The following is a 19,236-nucleotide window of genomic DNA, read 5'->3' on the forward strand; positions in this document are numbered from 1 at the left end:
TTTTTATACTGAATCCCTGAAACTTCTTTCTGGAGTCATGTTCCACTTTCTGCAGGAAGGCAGATGGTACCAATTAGAGTCCCCAAGTCCCCAGTCTGGCCCTGTTCCCTTCCTAAGTCAGCTTTGGAATGACAGAAACGGCCAGCGCTTTTGGTCACCACATAGGCCTCGGTTTTGTGAGATAAGGAGAAATCTTTGTTGAGTGTTTGTCATGGCTGTTGAGACCACAAAGAGCTCTGGCTTCAGGTCACTGGATGAATGAGGGGAGAAGAACAGATCCTGGGGCAATGGAACTCTGAGGGGGGAGTCTCACCATAGCTGAGTGGGCACGGCTTAAGGCCTGGCTGGCTTGGCTGGCACATGGTGTTTGAACATGCATGTGCTGAATGCTGTGGGAGGTTTAGAGAGGTACAGGCCCCGGTATCCAGCCTTCGCTTCCAGTCTGAGAAGGTTAATGCACGGTTAGTCTGTACCACAGCCTTCAAGGAGAAGAGCCATCACAGAAGTTTGGCAGCCAGAGTTTCCCAGTAGGAAGTCCTAGAGAGAGACAGAGGAGCCCAGATGCCAGAAAGATGCTGAGGCGGGGGGATTGGAAGTGAGTGTGGGAATGGGATGAAAAGGAAGCCCCCCCCATGGTCTGCCCAGTGTCACCCCTGTCCCCATGGTCTGCCCAGTGTCACCCCTGTCTCCATGCCTAGCAGGTCCACCTTGTCCAGGTGCTGTAACGCCCCCAGCTTTCTCTTCACAACCCAGAAGAACACCCCGGTGGAGACAAATCTCAGGTATGAGGTGGAATCCAGTGGCTTGTATCACATCGACCAGGAGATCTTCAAAATGTTTCCCAAGGTACATCCCTGACACAGTCAGGAGGAGTGGGTGGTCTGTGGCAGTGCCCCAAATCTACATGCTTTGCACTCTGCATGCAGCTGCTTTGGTCTTGTCCAACCAGTGGTCTGCAGCCCGGGAGCCCATCCACTGGGTTTCCTGAGGAGTCCTGTCTGGGTATGGCAATGCCATCTAGCTATGGTTTATGTGATTTTTGGGGGCGGGGAGGAGAGAGAGAGAGGGGGGGGGAGAGAGAGAGAGAGAGATTAAAATTCTGCCCGTGGCATTGTGTGCTGAGGACATTCCACAGCTATCTAGAAGAGAGATTAATCACACCTTGATCTCTCATCTGAGGCAGGCACAAGAGAAAAGCACATGACAGCAGAAAGCAGGCCCAGGGCAGAGGCAGGCCTGAGTGTCAGCCACATCAGATAGGTGCTTGGTGTCCTGTGTAAAAAGGCCTTTTCTTAGCATTTACTAGTTATATGTAGTGATTGGTTTTATTATGCCATTTTCATACACAGCGAGAATGTATTTTAACCATATTCCTGCCAACACCTCCACCACCGTCCTTTCTTGTTCCCTTCCCATGCCCCTTCTCCTTCCAAACGAGTCCCCTCCCATCCTTTCTCTATTAGTAACTCAATGGGGTTACATACAGGAGCACCCTACCTAACAACCACTAACTGCCTATACATTCTCTGGGAGGGCTGGACTCCTAAGTCCATAACAACATGTTGACTGGTCCATTCAAGAGTGCCACCATCATGCCTTGCCCAGATAGCCAGAAAAGACCAGAAGACAGCATCCCACCAAACTCCACCCCTTCCTATGGCTCATCCATTGTGTCCACTCTCCCTTCCCTGAGCCTTGAAGAACGTGGTATGCATGTTCCATTTGTGGAGGGCCATAAACAGTCACTTGTTCTCAATCCTTTGTGTCGCTATCTGTGCAGTAACACACACTGCCCATGGCAGAAGGAGCGTCTCTGAGCAGAGATGACCTCAACACGTATTTATAAGGATACGTGTAATGACTCAGAAGGTGATTTGATGAGCACACCATGCACATTTAGTATAGCAACAGCTATAGATTCCAAACTGGGCCCTAGAACTCAGCTCTAATCAGAACATGGTGGGTTGTCTCCACAACAGACTTGCCCCTACTATTCCAGCAGGCACCTCTTGCCTGGCTGGTTGTTATTGTAACACTTGGTGATCTTTCCCCCCTTTAAAGTCGTAATTTCTTTATGACACTGGGATTCAGGCTAGACATAGCTTTGGTTGCTTATGATAGATCTACAGTATCAGAGATGTGGTATGAAGGTGGGCTGGTCAGTGCTAGCATCGTAGCTCCCTGCTCACAGGCTACAGAGCAGGGATGTCCACAGCCGTGACTCATGTAGACCACTGAGGCTGAGAGCTGGCACAGATCCAAAATTTGAACTCTTTTGGGAAGAGGGGTGTAGAAATTGTACCCTGGGCTGGTTCAGATGGTTCTGTGGTGTTGGGGTGGTATGGCTTCAGCAGAAAGGGGTGTGTGTGTGGCAAGGGTACATTCATGACTATGTTCTGGAAGGGGAGCTATGGGATGCCCTGCATGTTTTAGTGGGTCAGGGGAGGCGCTAACAGGATACAATGTCCAATTGCTGATACCAGAGTGATCTGGTGAGACTTGGTCAGGCTCAGGAAATGAACAGAAGGTACAACACAGTGCTAGGAAAAGCAGCGTTGAGCCACCTGCACTAGGTGGGTCTTTCAAGGCCCAGAGTGTGAGGCAGGTGGCAGATAAACCTGTATCTTGGGCAAGTCACAGCACCATGTGACATAACCTGGACTGGCCTATGGGTCCTCGGAGAGCTGGGGCATGAATTACTGAGATCAGGAGATACATCAAGATCCCTACATCTTTCTCTGAAAAGGACCAGATAGTCAATAGCCTTGCAGGTCACCAGCCCCATCACTACTTGCCACCATGGTCCCAGTACAAAAATGGCCACGACCAGATCACGTGTAAATGAGGGAAGCCTCATTGTAGAGGCACAGATGTCAGAAGTCTATGTCATTTTCACACGTCACACGTTTTCTTTGAGTGGCTTAAAAATATAAATGTTATTTTCAGCTTGTCGGCCATACAAAAACAGGTGGTAGACCAGATGTAGCCTGTAATTTTCCAGCCCCTCAATCATGGCCCTTGGCAGCTTCCCTTAACATAGAAGCGTCCCTGGGGTTTGAAAAGGTCAGCTTTCCAGTCTCCTGTCCACGCAGAGATTCTTATTCTGTGGTTATAGGGTGGTTGTTTCCACACTTTTCTTGGTTTGCATGTGTTTAGGAAGCACCCATGGAAAACAGCAGAAACCCCGATGACCTGTTCCTAAGACTACAGTGGTTTATTCTGCCTCTCCCCTCATTGACTGTGAGACCCCGGGCTTTCCCTGTTCTGGTCCTCTGGACCTGTCCCCTCAGGGAAAGTGGGTCACAGACTCGTCTGTGCCACAGAGGGTCACAACAGCTCCCTCTGGTTGAGCCTAATTCCTAATGCAGTGATGCTCCCTGCGAGGTGCTCAGCGATTGGTTGGCTGGTGGGTGTGGCTCTCCACGAGATGCTCAGCGATTGGTTGGCTGGTGGGTGTGGCTCCCCATGAGGTGCTCAGCAATTGGTTGGCTGGTGGGTGTGGCCCCCTTCTGGGGAGCCGCAGCTGCCACCCTAAATACATATATACTGAACACCTGGTCTCTGGCCAAAGCAGAGAGCATTGATAATCAAGCCATTAGTTGGAGAAGCTGAGTGCCTCCAGCTTGTGACGCAAGCTGGTATGAATTTCCCACAGCCTATTATGCTTTGCCACGTAGCTGATGCTGATTGGGACCAGGAAAAGTATTTAACCTGTGAAGGCTGGAGGCTTCTAGATTCTACTAGAGAGAGGATTATTATGAGCCAGGCAATGGTGGCGCACGCCAGTAGTCCCAGCTACTCGGGAGGCTGAGAGAGAGATTATAGAGATACTAGATGAGATTAGAGATATCATTAAGAAGAAGTGTAATAAGGGTTCCTGAATAAAATCTGCTTGGAGAAGGGCTCATGTTTGCCTCCTTATTTCCGCTGGACGGAAAGGCTTACAGCTCCCCACAAGGTGCTCAGCGATTGGTTGGCTGGTGGGTGTGGCTACCCACGAGGTGCTCAGCAACTGGTTGGCTGGTGGGGGCAGGCAGGGTAGTCCTGCAGACTCCTTGGTGTCAGAACTGGGAGGAAGAGTCACCTAATGCAGCAGGCCTCTCCTTTCTGCTCCTCGGTTGTGGAGTCGAATTCCCCTTTCTCTCACATTCCAGACAAAGCTAGAGGGAACTTTTGCGAGGGATGGCGGGCGGGAGGGCAGACGTGAAGCCTCAGATGAAGATGGGGTGGCACTGGCTGTGACACCATGCATATTCCTCTCCAGGAAATGCCCTACTACCGCTCTCAGTTTAAGAAGTGTGCTGTGGTGGGCAACGGAGGCATCCTGAAGAACAGCGGCTGCGGGAAGGAGATAGACAGCGCTGACTTTGTCTTCCGGTAAGGGAGCTGCCTGCCCTGCTGCACTTGCTGGGATTGCTGTCCTGCGTCATCCACCCACCTTACATGTTCTCTCTCCTCTTTGTCGACTTGACTGTATCCAGAATTAACTAAAACCAAGTGGCTAGACATACCTATGAGGTTTCTTTTCCCTCTTAGTTAAATAATTTGAAGTGGGAAGACCCACTTTATTTATTTATTTATTTAATCGTTCCATTCATTTACATCTCAAATGTTATCCCCCTTCCTGGTTGCCGCTCCACAACCCCTCCATCCCATCTGTCCTCTCCCCTCTTTCCTTTGCCTCTCTGAGGGTGCTCCCCCACCCACTCCTGCCCCACTGCTCCAGTATCCTCCTGGGGATATCAAACCCCACAGGACCAAGGGCCTCTCCTCCCATGGATGTCAGACAAGGCCATCCTCTACTCCCTATGTATCTGGAGCCATGGACCCCTCCCTGTACACTCCTTGGTTGGTGATCTAGTCCCTGGGCGGACTGCGTGGTGTGGTTAGCCAACATTGTTCTTCCTGGGGAATTGCAGTCTCCCTCTGCTCCTCCAGTCTCTCTGCCACCTCCCCTACTGGAGTCCCCTAGCTCAGTCTGATGGTTGGGTGTGAGCATCCGCATCTGTAGGTGCTGGCAGAACCTCACAGGGAACAGCCATACTGGGTTCCTATCAGCAAATGCCTCTTGGCAAGAGCAACAGTGTCAGGGTTTGGTGTCTGCAGACAGGATAGATCCCCAGGTGGGTTGGTCCCAAGTTGGCAGAAGACCCACTTTTAATATGGATCTTTTGAGGTGGGAAGATCCACCTTTAATCTGGGCCACACCTTCTCCTGTCAGCCTGTAGAAAGGACACAGGAGAAGGAAGCTCTCTCTCTTTGCCTGCTTGCTCTCCCTCTTGCTGGAAAGTCTATCCCTTCACTGGCATTCGAGTCCACTTCTTGGAGACTGGCATATACTGAAACAAAATGAGATACCCAGCTTTGTGGACTGAACTACCACTGGATTCTTGGACCTTCCATTGGTAGACAGTCATTGTTAGACTAGCTGAACCACAGACCATAAGCCACTCTAATAAAGCCCACATATTTATATATGACTCTTCTGTGATATAAGAAGCTGAATGATTACAGATTTTGGTATCAGAAATGGCTCTAGAACAACAGAAATATAAGGATTTTTTTTAAAAGTATCTGGAAAAGCTTTTCCAATGTGCCAACACCTCCAGTTACTAAAACCTCTTCCAGAAGCTCAGAGACTACTAGGAAAAAGTGCTGGGAGCTGTTTTACAGGCTCAAGGAGATAAATGCTTCTGGTTATCCTGACTTACCAACTGTGTGAGAGACAACACGTTTGGTAACTCTGTATGCAAAACTTCTTGACAATTTGTAGGGGAAGAAAACAGGAAATGTTGATGCTGGGTGATTGCTCCTGGCATTTGAATGAATTGACAAAGGAAAAGAATGAGCTCAGTAATAAAATTAATCAACTTGTGGTGTCTCAGAATACGGTGAAGGGCAACAATGAACTTTGGTAAAATCGACCTGTCTCAGGGGCACATAAACAGTGTGAAGGTTTCTAAGTGTGCTCTGGAAGTGAATCTTCCCTCTGGTAGCCACTGGGCTCAAGTTGTGGAAAATCAAACTAAAACCATCATTAGAAGGTTGGCCAAATTACAGAGAAAATTCAGGTCCCAGCCTCTGAAGGTGTCAGTAATTAAAGGAATGGCATTCATTGTTAAGAATGGGATCTTGTAACTTGGAGTATAAATGTGTGTGTGTGTGGGGGGGTCCCCACTGAAGCTGAGAACTTCGAACCCTCAGATTCTCAAGGGTTTATCTTACCTGAGGAAGGAATCTTTCCCCTTGGCATAAGATGTATTCCCACCCTCACCCACTGAAATATTGCCCTTTCCATTTTTGACTGAGGAAATTAATCCTTCATTGTCTGCATTGCCAGCAGTGACTTTCCTTGAAGGAGATGCTAGCCGAATACTGATGTCCCTCAGGGCCCACCAATGGATGCCTCCAGACCTATAACCAGACTTTAAGCCATGCAGACTCCCAGAGGGCAAAAAGGAAGTTAAGTCCATGAGGAGGGGTTACACTACTGAAGAGCTTAACGAGCTTGCTAATTCAGTAAGCAGAAATCTGGGGAATGTGTATAGAAATGAGTTTAAAGGGAATGGGATAATGATAGAAGGAACATAAAACTGGATCAGGCTGAGTTTATTGATATGGCCCACAGAGTGGGAATTCTGGGTTTAATATGGAAGTTTGCACGGTTTAAAAAAGAAAAGGTGTGGAAAGTTTGTTTGAATGGTTGGCTGGAACATTTGTCAAAAGATGGCCCACTGAAAAGGAGTTGGAGATGCCTCATGTCCCCTGACTTAGTGTTGATGAAAGGACTTAAGGGCTCAGGGAACTTGCACTGCTAGAGTGGGTACGCTGTGTAGAACTTAACCCTCCACAACGGGAAGGCCCAGAAGGCATGTCCTCCACCAATCCTATAAGACACAGACAGTGAGAGGGGCACCAGCACATTTGAAGAGCTTTGGTGTTGCCCTTTTTCTTGTGCCAGACCTTGGGGTGAGAGACACTGCTGCTCAGCTAGATGAATTAAATGCAATGGGTTTGACTGAGCCTCAAAGTAGAAGAGGCCAGGTGTAGCACTGAATCACCAAAGGCCAGGCAACCTTAGTCATTTCAGGTAGCAGCGTATACAAAACAATGTCATAATAGCCTAGCCCACAATTGGCAGCACAGGCAAAGCAATTTCTACAGTGAAGTGACTCATGTGGACCTTTGGTACTGGCTAACCAGTCATCGTGTCTCCAGGCATGAGACAGATAAGACGTCTCCGGCATTGTTGTTTGGTCTGTATACGTGGAAAGATTCTCTAACAAGTGAAAGGAATGCTCCATTGGATTGTGGCAAAAGGAATCTCAGCCCGTCAATAAATTTCCAGACTTGAGCCAGTTTGCAGAACCAGAACCCCTTGAATAGAGGGATGGCCATGTTCGTCTGAGGAAGGATTGTGATAAAATACCTAAGAGTTTTATATTAGCCTTTTTTCCTCTCCTTCACCAGAGAGATCCAAGTCCTTTTACAAGGTTAACTGTACACTGGGGGAAGGAAACAATCAGGTTTTCCAGGGTCTATGGGTTACTGGTTCTTAATTGATGCTGATTTGGGGAAACACTAAGAAACTTTGTTACATGCAAAAGTTGCCACAGTGTTTCTTGGGGCCTCCCTTAGGTCCATTCACCAAGGCTAGATGGTCCACAGTCTGTCAACCATCAACCGTCCTAACACGTTTCATTCTATGAGTTCTGCTCTTCTAGAGAACCCTGACTTGCAGACTGATAGACCTTCCTTGTTGTCAAAGGGTTCTATTGCTGTGAGGAGACACCACAACCACAGAAACTCTTATAAGTGAAAACATTTCATCGGGGCTGGCTTACCGTTTCAGAGGTTCAATCCATTATCATCATGGTGGGAGCATGGCAGTGTGCAGGCAGACATGGTGCTGGAGAAGCCGAGAGTTCTACATTTTGATTCCAAGGTGACAGAAAGAAACTGTGTGCCACACTGGGTCAAACTGCCTCTACAGTGGCATCCTTCCTCCAACAAAGCCACATCTCCTCTAACAGTGCCCTTCCCTATGGGTCTGGGGCCAATGACATTCAAACCCCCACATTTGTCATACCACATTCTCTTTCTTAAAGCCTCTTGGGATATCCCTGGACTCACCTGGTTAATCTAGAAACACCTCTGCATCTCAGGATCCCTAGTGCAATCTCAGTGACCCTTCTGCCAGTTAAGGCCCAGGTCCCAGTTTCAGAGGTTGGGATTTGGTTGCCTTGGTGACCCCAGGCTTCCTACCTTAGGGGATTTCTGCAGGTCACACCACACACAGTTCTGCAACTTTGCACTTCAATAGGGCCTTGCCAAGTGGCGTCTCTGACTATCCTACAAGCAGCTGGTTCTTCTGCCAGCTGACTTTTGCTAATCCCTTCCCTCAAGTCAAGCATGACTTTCTCAGAGACGTCTTGAGTCCTGAACCCAGACAAGGGGGTGGATGTTCCTGCATCAATGTGTTTACACACCCTTACAGAGGCCCAGGGATGATCACCACATTCAAGGACCTGTTTTTGGTGATAGTTTCAATATCTCCATGGTTGTAACTTGAGTGAGAGCTAAGGATGGATTTTTTTTGCCCTTCTGAGAAGTGGAGCCTCGATTCACTCCCCTGCTCTCTCTTCCCTAAGATTGGAGCGACCATCTGACCCAGCCGCTGGCACATCTGGGCCCCTCCTTGGTATCTTACCTCCTGCCTACATGTCCTTTCCAATGGCCTCATCTGCAGCTCTCTCTGTCCTCTGAAGGCTCCTGGCATCTGATATAACTTAGCCCTTCCTCCCATCTCTCGTCTCTCTTACCCACCCTCTGGCTGGGCTGACTATGTGCAGGGGCTCCAACATACCAACTTCTGCAGACCTCTCAGGCAGACCCACAGAGGGGAGCCAGATGAGAACTGAGATCCTTTCCTGAGCATCCCTCTGTACCTGGACACTGCCTGCCCCCAGCACACCTGATGGGTTCCTGACAGAACAGAAATGACCTTTGTCTCTTAGCCAGTCACAGAGGTCCTGCCCACCCGGTGGTCATTTCCTCTTTCTGAGCAGTAAGCACATCCTTTCCTCTGAGATCTCTCCCTCCCAGCTACTTCCAGGTGACTGACTGACTATGTGAGGCCATCTCTCTGCAGGTGCAACCTGCCCCCCATCTCAGGGATCTATACCACAGATGTGGGAGAGAAGACAGACGTAGTCACTGTGAATCCCAGCATCATAATCGACAGGTGAGTGGTCCACTCTCTAGAGCTGGGCTGATGTTTGGTGGCCACTGGTCCCTTGCAACTACTGAGCGCTGGGAAGATGGTTGGTCCTGATTGAGACAGGCCAGCTGTCCACATGAAAAACTCATCACTGGGTGTCAAAGAGGTAATACAAACAGAGGGATTTAACACATCTTGTTGATTTTTACATTAGTTATATGCTAAAGTGATAGCATCTTTATATTTAGGATAAAACATTATGTATTTAATAACTTCCCTCATCCCTTGTTCATTTGCACACACGGGGCCTGCATTGTATTTCTTCTGGGCAGTTGCTACCCAGAGGTGGTCAGGAACCCATCAGGTGTGCTGGGGGCAGGCAGTGTCCAGGTACAGAGGGGCGCTCAGGAAAAGATCTCAGTTTTCATCTGGCTCTCCTCTGTGGGTCTGCCTGAGAGGTCTGTAGAAGCTGGTGTGTTGGAGCCCCTGCACATAGTCAGCCCAGCCAGAGGGTGGGTAAGAGAGACGAGAGATGGGAGGAAGGGCTAAGTTATATCAGATGTCAGGAGCCTTCAGAGGACAGAGAGATCTGCAGATGGAGGGCTGGCCATTGGAAAGGACATGTAGGCAGGAGGTAAGATACCAAGGAGGGGCCCAGATGTGCCAGCGGCTGGGTCAGATGGTCGCTCCAATCTTAGGAAGAGAGAGCAGGGGGGTGAATGGAGCAAGGCTCTACTTCTCAGCCTTAGCCGCTGTGCCTCCCTTGGCAGTCCTTATCCTGTAAGTTGAACACTGGTACCTCTCCGTAGCTGTACACTAGTTATTCAGTCCAGATCGTCTCTCTTCCTGTGCCTGTTAAAAAAAATATATATATACCATCTCTGAGAAATGCCCCATGTCTGGGAGGCGTAAGGTGGCTCAGTGGGCAAAGGCTCTTGTTTCCCATTCTGAGTTCAATCTCCAGGAACCCCACCCTCCCTCCCCATGATGGAAGGAGACAACCAACGCTAGCAGGTTGTCCTCTGACCTCCACTCTTGCCCTCTGTCATGTGTGCGCCCCCTCCATGAATAAATAAATAAGCAAATACATAAGGAAAGGAGGGAGGAGGAAGAGGAAGGCTAGGTGGCCCTATGAGCCTTATGTGGGGAGGAGAAGGGGGCGAGAGGGGTACGGGTGTTAGGGTGAGGCTGGGCATGGGGGTGGGTGGCGGAGGTGGGCTTCCAGGAGGCACAGGGCTTGCTGCTGCTCACTCTGCCGCCCTGCAGGTTCCACAAGTTGGAGAAGTGGCGGCGGCCGTTCTTCAGCGTGCTGCAGAGGTACGAGAACGCCTCGGTGCTGCTACCTGCGTTCTACAACGTCCGCAACACCCTGGTGTCCTTCCGAGTCAAGTACATGCTGGATGACTTCCAGTCTCGGCAGCCCGTCTACTTCTTCCACCCGCAGTACCTGAGCAGCGTGTCGCGCTACTGGCTCAGCCTGGGCGTGCGCGCCCGCCGCATCAGCACCGGCCTCATCCTGGTCACTGCGGCCCTGGAGCTCTGCGAGGAGGTGCACCTGTTCGGTTTCTGGGCCTTCCCCATGAACCCCTCCGGCTTCTTCATCACGCACCATTACTATGACAACGTCAAGCCCAAGCCGGGTTTCCATGCTATGCCCTCAGAGATCTTCACCTTCCTGCGCATGCACAGCCGCGGCATCCTCCGCGTGCACACAGGCACTTGCAATTGCTGCTGAAAACCAGGCCCACCACGGGTGTCTCAGCTTCTGTCCTTCTCCCTCAAGGATTCCTTGACCCTGCCATTATGGCTGCTGTCACTCCCTAAGGATTTAGGGTTTGTGTTTGGGTCCTGGGGAGGGAGGCGGGGGGACACTCATTTAACAGGATAGAGCACAGCTCCTGGTCTCGTTCAGACCTTTGGCTGCTCAAGTCTCATACGGAGAAACTCAGCCATGAAGCACCATCTAGAATCTCACAGCTCAGAGGCCAGGCCTTCCAGGGAACAAACAGTATGAGTGTCCTAGTCATACCATCTGGCTGAGCTCAAAAGACTTCAGGGATAGCTAATGAAAACCCGTGTTAGCATATCCCCAAGAGTCCAGGAACTGAGAGCCATGTCCCTTCAAACAGCTCTTGGACACACAACACACAGCCTTGGTGCCTCTAGGTTCCAGCCTGCATTTAACCTTTGACGACAAGGAAATAAACCAGACCAGCCATTTGCACTAAGATCTTCAAGCCAATGTTATCGACTCAATAAGTGCTTAGCAATTTGCTTCCCGTTCTGTCTCTCTATTTTCAGTCCCATTTTAATCAGGAGTTATTTATAAAGACTGGTTCCTCTTTATGTCCCTGAAGACTGCAGAATCTTGTTAAACTGTGTTCCGGAATAGGAATCGTCAGCTGGGAAGCGCCTTGTCACGTGAGCCTAGTGGGGCATTGACGCCAACATCCTTGCTGTTTCTGTTGTGAAGCGGGGGTACATCCAGGGTACACCTGCCATCTTCAAACACAGGGATTCACCAAGTCCGGGGTTAGGGAAATCATCAGTGCCTAGGCCGATAGGTTCACAGGTCATCAGCCGCTGAAGTTCCTTCCAGTTGCTTCCTCCTATGTATGTCCACCCTAAGTGCTATGGTGCCGAATGGTCACTCGTGTTGCTCTGCGGAACTGTGGAATGTCTGTGGAGAAGGCTTGACCCTGCATGCCCTCTCTCTGGCTCTTCCCCTCTCTCTGTCTTCTTCTTTCCTCTCTTCCCTCCCTTCTTTAGACATCTTTAGAAAGCCTGTTCTGACCTGGTCTGTGGTCATGCTGTCCCCAGCACTCCTTGACAGAAGAACCGTCTCTATCTTCTGCAGAGGCGCAGACAAATCACATCGACACTTCAGCCCTGCACACCGCTCTGACGAGGTGCTCTGAGAACACCCTGGGCAGGCCTTCCACCTGACCTCACTTTGCAGGTACCAGCACAGGCTCTGCTGAGGAAGACAGGAGAGAGCCAGCCTAGAGGCTTCTGACCAGCATGAGCTCCCTCCTCCAACTTTTCTGAGGCTGTTTCCCCTGGGTTGTGGCCTGCAGGCGCCTGGAGCTCACTCCACACTCAGCTGTCTGGGTACTGTCTTTCTGAGCTCTGACCGACTGGAAGGCCCCCAGGAGGCTTAGATTCCCTAGTCTGTGGGATATGGGGTCATGGAGCAGCTGCCACAGCACACCAGGCAGCAAGCTTAGGATAGGGGTGGCGGATGGCTTTCTGGGCTCTGGCTATTGCCACCAAGGAAGGAGTTCTGAGAGTGATCCATGTTAATGGAGATTTACGGCCAGTGTTCCCAGCTAACCGAACCCTTGGAAAGTCAGAACTTGAAGGTTTCATAAGGACAGATTTGTCCCACTAAGAGGTGACTTCAGTGGCCAGACTGAGTGTCTGCCAGGGACAAAGTTCTCTCTACCTGGAGAATAGATGGGCAAGAGCCTGGTCAGACATCAGGGGCTCCTTAGCCAAGGGTGCTTAGAACATGCCCTACCCAGAGCCCTCAGAGGAGCTGGGGATGGCACGTCCAGATCCATTCCATGCCCTTGCGTGAGGGTTTAGGACACCCTCCTGGCTTATGGGGGCACGTCTGCCTATGAGTTTCAAGACAGACACCATCCCTCCTGTCCCTCAGGGTGTCAATTTCCTCATCCCTTCAATTAGAGGCTTAGAGAGGATCTGTAGGTTCTCCACAGTGACTGCTGATGACGGACGACAACTGTGATGTGTGACTCTAAGCCATTAGTAGTATCTACAACTAAAACCGCTCTTGTTTCTTGGCACTCTGTTCTTGTGGCAGGCCCAGTGCCGACCACTTTCCCTGTCATCACTGAACACCCCTTCAGGTAAAGAGGCCATTATGGTACAGGTGAGAGGCTGAGGCATAGTGACCTGAGCATGTGACCCTCGCTCATGGCCAGGCCTCCAATGGAGGGTTTTGCAGACCTCACGGACTCTAGAACCTGGGGTCCTGGAGGCAGCCTCTGCTTGTCGGCACCTCTCTCCAGCCCTGATCCCTACAATGGTTTTGACACCAGGTGCATTGTTGCCCTGGAGGAGAACTAGGAGCACCTCTACATTTTTTGGGGCAAGTAGAGATGTCTGAAAAGGGCCAAGCTAAGCGACAGCATGAGCCGTTTTCCCCAGGGCACACGGCAAGCTAGAGGCTCGCCTGAGACTCCTGACTCTCAGACCATATGCTGCTTCAGCAGTACATGTAACACTTATCAAAGGCCCAAAGAGACATGGGCATTGATTCTGGGACCCCTCTCTGCCTCTGTTCCTTCACACAACCAATTAAATTCTAATTTAAGGACATCAGTTCCCCATGAACTAAGCAACTACTGTGTTGTCCTCTATGCTAAGTGCATTTCCAGGCTGGAAAGTCAGCAGCAGCAGCAGCAGCAGCAGCAGTGGCAAGGAGGTGACTCGGTGCTTAGACAGGCAGAAAGGAAGGAGGCTCAAGGTGAGGCGAGCTTCTGGAACATTCTGGTGATGCTGCTAATGCATCTCTGCACAGATTCATGAGGCATGAATAATCCTGGGTGCTGCTGAGTCTGGGAAGGGAGCAGAGGCTGCAGAACTTCCTACTGACTTGAGCCATGCATTACTGTGCATTACTGTGTGTGTGTATACTGTGTATACACTGTGGTGTTTGTTCACTGTGCCAGGGGATGTGTGAAGATTGAAGCCACCCTTCTGGCACTTCTCATGGGCACGCACTGAAAAGAAGCCCCTGCCACACGCTCACACAACGTGTGGAGGGCTCTCAAGACCAGATCCCCGATTATTGAGGAGAGGAGGAGGAGGGGAAGGAGGGGAGGGAGACAGAAGTCCGACCCAAATCCTGAACATCAGCAGCACAGCCATTGCCAAAGAAGGTGCTATGCCTTAGGTCTGCCTCATCCATGGCAACAATGTAACATTTGACAAGCTTGGCTCCGGTTCCTCACATCCTTTCCTGCCATTTCTCCTTCCTATGGCCCAGCCTCTCAATGACCCCCACACCCCCCTTCCCACAGTCAATCATGCTCTGTGACACTTCCTCGGGACTTTCCAGCAGTGCTCCTGCCGAAACCATGTCTCCTGAGAGAGCCAGCAGTCCCTGTCTCTCACCTGCAGGCCAGCCCTCCCCAGGAACACCAGGAGCATGCCCCTCCCCAGGGGGGCTTCTGAGCATTGGCCTCTGCATGGAACATCAGACCTTAGCCTGAGGTCTAACTACCACAGATGTAGTCTGGACTCAGAGTTTCTCCCATGGCTTAGTAGACATGTGACCTTGCGGAGCCTCTGAAGCCCTTGGAGGCTCTAATTTATCCTCTAAAACAGACGAGGACCTCAGGCCGTTGGTGTTCCCAGGACCAAGCAGATGATGCAGTGTGGCCCAGTGGTTGGCACAATACCAGCACAGACAGACCGTTGGTAAGCACAGGTTCTCTCTGCCCAGACATCTTACTGTTTCACATTCTGTTTATCGTTTTTTTTTTAAAATATATTTATTTATATATCAATACATTGTTGCTATCTTCAGACACTCCAGGAGAGGGCATCAGATCTCGTTACAGATGGTTGTGAGCTACCATATGGTTGCTGGGAATTGAACTCAGGACCTCTGGAAGAGCAGCAGTCAGTGCTCTTAACCGCTGAGCCATCTCTCCAGCCCCTGTTTATCGGTTTCTGCCACTGCCATAACTCAGGCTCTTTTGAGGGAGCCTCCGGCGTTCTGAGAACTAGCATTTCAGAATACTTTTTGTGGAGTACAGAAAAGTCCAAGGTATTTGTTTTAAAATTAAGCCATATAGGCCGTGTCACAAGCAGGCTGTCTTTCTTTCTGAAGGCCTCAGTGCAGACTTGAACTAGCTTTGCCAGTGAGCTCCGCTGCCCTGACTGACATGTGAGCTTAATGAGAGTGGTTTGCCAGTCTGTTAGAAAGTTCAATTTTCTCTTGCATAATCTCTTCTAAACAATTTTTCCATTTCAAAGACAAAAGGGAAAAAATTAATCATTACCACCGCCCAACTTAGCTACAACAGCCAGAGATCAGTAGCTGCCTCCTCCTAGCCAGGAGATGGTTCTTTGCCCGAAGGTCTCCCAATTCCATGTGCACATCAGGACTCCCTGGAGTTTTGTACAAAGTCATCCTGCTGTCACGCCCTTGTCTTCCCAGGGGCAGTGCAGTGGCTCATGGAAGCTCCCGAGAGCCTCAGTTATCTCCCCAAGTGGTCACCTGCATTGTGGCTGAGAGTCATCATGCTATACTAGGCAGTGGCCTTGGCTCATGGTGATCTTCAGGGATTTCTGAAATCCATGAGGGCCCCAGCCCATGATACTTCCACGGAGCATACCTGGGATAGGACCCAGGCTACTAGGGTTTCAGGCTCTCTGGTAATCTGGGACATGCTGTTAGCTGACCTAGGGATCTGATTCCACTTGAGGACTACTGTCCTGGATGGTCCTTCGATTTGGGGTCACGACCTGTTATAGTCTATCTGTTGTGGGTAGATGGTTCTAGAAACATCTGATTTCGGCATGAGACTTCTTAAAAGTACCACCAGCTTTTCTTTGTCGGCACAATTTGAACATTGAAAAAAAAATAAACACCATGAAATACTGTTCAAGGCAAAGGAACAAAGATTTCTTCTTGGATTGAGATTGAGTGTGCTTGAATTAAAAATTCATCTACATTTAGGATTGGGGTGTATATTGTAATCAGGACTAAGAGGTGAGTAGTTTTGGAGCTTGGGACCCATGTAAAAGTCACTTTGTGGTTGGTGCTTTGGTCGCTCCCAAGCATCACACCACACCCTCTAACATAGAGAGGACCTACTTGCCCACCTGGGCCTGGCCTGGCTCAGCCCATGCTTCGGCCCACCTACCACAATTACCCCAAACAAACATGGAAGATGGTACTGAGAGGACATGCCCCAGCAATGAAGACCACAGCACCCCACAGCAGTGAAGGTCACAGCACCCCACAGTACCCCACCTTCTTATCTTTGCTCTCTGCATTTGGAAAAGGCCTAAGTCGGAACCAGCTAGTTAGAACCCAGATTTGCCTTAACTTCTTCCTCTGACCAGATGCAAGGGCCTGGTCTTCCCTCTGAACATGTTCCCATGGCAACTTAGAAAACCACACTTACCCACAAAGTTCACAAATCCCTGGAGATCCTGAAAGCTCACCAAGAGATTAAATGGTTGCTATTTTGTCGAAACTTCACTCTCTTACTGTGACTACTTACCACAATGGTCCCTCAGGCCACTTAGCCAAGAGCAAGTCACTCATGACATTTGTCTTAACCTTGCAGTCAGTTCTGGTGAGCACGGGTCTAGATTCTAACAGGATGGTGCCAGGTGCCAGGTAGAGCAAGAGGTGGCAAAGACCAAAATCTACAAGGCTCAGAAGTCACCAGGTGACACGGGGCATCTTGGTGACGGGGAAACTCCATGGATCTCAACAAGCCCAAAGGCGAGACAGCTTCAGGTTCCTCCATCCTGGACGTCCATGGCGATACAGAGACACAGAAACCTTCAAACAGTGCCAGCCTACTGTCTTTAATAAGGCAAAGAGACATCGTGCTTTAGGGTTGCTTCCATCCTCAGAGGTGCCACATCATAATGTCTGGTCCTTAGTGTCTCGAAGTTCCTGCAAGTGACGTCTTCATTGCCTGAGATGGGCAAACCCCTTTAGACTTTACTCTGCCCTCATGATTCCTTCATGCTGGTCTCCATGTTTTCAGGCAAAAAGAATAGGGAAGGGGTGGAAGAGGAGGGGGAGGGAGGAGAATGAGGAGGAGGAGGAGGGAGAGGGAGAGGAGGGGAGGGGGAGAGAAGGGGAGGGAGAGGGAGAGGGGAGAGGAAGGGAGAAGGGGAGAGAAAGGGAGAGGGGGAGAGGAAGGGAGAAGGGGAGGGAGAGGGAGAGGGAGAGGAGGGGAGGGGAAGGGAAGGAAAGGGAGAAGAAGGAGAGGGAGAGGGGGAGAGAAAGGGAGGAAGGGAGAGAAGGGGGAGGGAGAGGGAGAGAGCAGATCCCTTCCATATCCAGCCTCGTTGGGGTCAGTACATCCTCTTGTGTCCACTCTGCTTGAGGCTTTCTTGTTATTCAGGTGATGGGCGTCAGCTGGTACCCAGCTTGGTGACTCAGGCCCTTGTTGTTTTCTCATCCTTTCCCTTCTTCTCTTTCTTGTGCAAGAGACTGAGCCGGGGACGCCAGGCATGCCAAATAAACACCCTCCCACTAAGCTATGCCCTGACATTGAGCTAGTTTCTGGATTTAAGCATAAGATTCCTCTTCTCCACAGCTGAACCTTTCTGCTTTCTAACTACAGCTGTCATCTGTTCTCTCATTGGCCTTGGCTCTACCCTGGGAGGAGGCTAGGACAAATACCCAGTTCACTGGTGATGGAAGATTGCTATAGGATACTGCACTTTCCCAGGACCTAAGGAGCTAGGGCAAGAGAAGGTGGGCAGTGTCCCTTTAAGCCCCTGTGGTGCCCATCTGTTTTCTGGGAGAATTCCTGTGATCTGGAGATCCAGGTGATCCAGACCTGGCCTTTACCCTTGCCCAGCATCTGCGCGGGAGCCTCCAGTCTGAAAACCAAGTTCAGTACACTAGAACCAGCAGCCTGAGTGGCAGTGCTCACCGAGAAAAGGGGAAGCAGTCGAACATGGTGATCATCATGAAGGCCACAGGCCTGAGGAAAATAAGAGTAAGGAAGGAATGGATACGGATCCAGCACTGTCAACCCCCAGCTGCAGCAGAGGAGGCTGAAGGTCCTAGAGGCTGCTCCTGCTAGCCTCCTGAAAGCTAGCTATCTCTCTCCCCTGCTGGTTTCTGAACAATGTCACTAGGACGCAGCTAGCCTTCTCTGGGCTGCCACATTGAGCACACATGGTTTAAAGATGCTATAGGGGCTTGGTGGCCTGTAGATTCCCTTTCTGCACTGGAGTGACATTCTTATATACTTATTGTCATATTTCCCCAATGGCAGAATACCTTTTCTTTTCTTTCTTTCTTTCTTTTTTAATGAGTGATTCATGTGGGTTGCTTGGCAGTTCATCGCTGCTCCCTCCCCTAAATAAAGCTAGAACAGATGCTGGGGCACTGGAGGAGTTATGTAGGCCAGCTGCTTGCCAAGCCTGGTCTGTCTTTCCTAGGGGTGATGACCATTTCCCAGAGGAATCTGCAAGAGTCTGTCCCTAACAGGTTGGTAGCACTGATTTATCCTTGAGTGGCTGCCACCATTCCCTGATCCATTCTTCTCTCCTTCTTCACTCTTTTTTTGTTCTCTCCAAGAACCACATCATATTGTGTAGTACAGGTGCACGTCCCCATGGGAGGAGGCGGTATTTGCTCCTGGCCCTGGAGAGAAATGATCTGCCATTTGGAGACATGCTTAGCCTAATTTTTAAAATTGTTGTGGGAAACTGGGTTCCCACAAACCCTGGCAGCATAATTCCAGCAGTGTGTGTTTGTCTCAGGGTAGTGATTCTGAAGGAAGGGGACCAGACCCAATAACATCTTCAGTGTGCTTCACATCTGCCACTGTGTTTGAAGGACCTTTAATTTATACCCAAATAAAACCAGTCAAATGGTTCATTTGGCAAAACCTGGCTGTGTCTGTAGCTTTGTGCTCATCTGTAGGTTGAACTGGCTAGGTGACCAGCATGGGAGGTTGCCAGGTGTTTTAAGAAGCTCATGGATACCCTAGGACTTCTCTAGGCTTGTCAGAAATACATGAGGCTCAGAATACCTGTTGACTTCTGGCAGAAGTAGCTAGCATATAACCAAGGTATGACATGGCCTTTCAGATCAGGGCAAAGTTGCTAAGTTTCTTTCCAGAATCCTAGGTCTGACTTTAGGGTATCTTAACAAATCAAGTCTGGCCACTTGCCCCACAGATCTCAGAGGAACATAGTGACAAAGGCAGGAAGGGAATATTATGTTCAGCATAGCTGTAGCAGGAAAAAAACATAGGGGGTCAGCATTCTTTTTT

General features: G+C 50.0%; 1 protein-coding gene across 7 annotated transcripts in view; it reads left to right on the forward strand.

Annotated features, from left to right (window-relative positions):
• The window catches only part of St8sia5 (ST8 alpha-N-acetyl-neuraminide alpha-2,8-sialyltransferase 5), a 68,488-nt gene extending 56,994 nt beyond the window's left edge, over window positions 1-11,494 (forward strand). For 3 of the 7 annotated variants that reach the window (XM_031366082.1, XM_031366084.1, XM_031366085.1), the window contains 5 exons: window positions 467-595; window positions 675-846; window positions 4,265-4,377; window positions 9,152-9,244; window positions 10,487-11,494. In XM_031366082.1, the coding sequence (XP_031221942.1) occupies window positions 467-595; window positions 675-846; window positions 4,265-4,377; window positions 9,152-9,244; window positions 10,487-10,955 (976 nt within the window). In that variant the 3' untranslated portion in view covers window positions 10,956-11,494. The remainder of the gene's footprint in view (window positions 1-466; window positions 596-674; window positions 847-4,264; window positions 4,378-9,151; window positions 9,245-10,486) is intronic. The other 4 variants (XM_031366088.1, XM_031366089.1, XM_031366083.1 and 1 more) reach the window with 3 other exon arrangements.
• The last annotated feature ends 7,742 nt before the right edge of the window (window positions 11,495-19,236 follow it).

This window comes from Mastomys coucha, unplaced genomic scaffold (assembly GCF_008632895.1).
Source record: "Mastomys coucha isolate ucsf_1 unplaced genomic scaffold, UCSF_Mcou_1 pScaffold13, whole genome shotgun sequence".
Taxonomy (NCBI): Eukaryota; Metazoa; Chordata; class Mammalia; order Rodentia; family Muridae; genus Mastomys; species Mastomys coucha.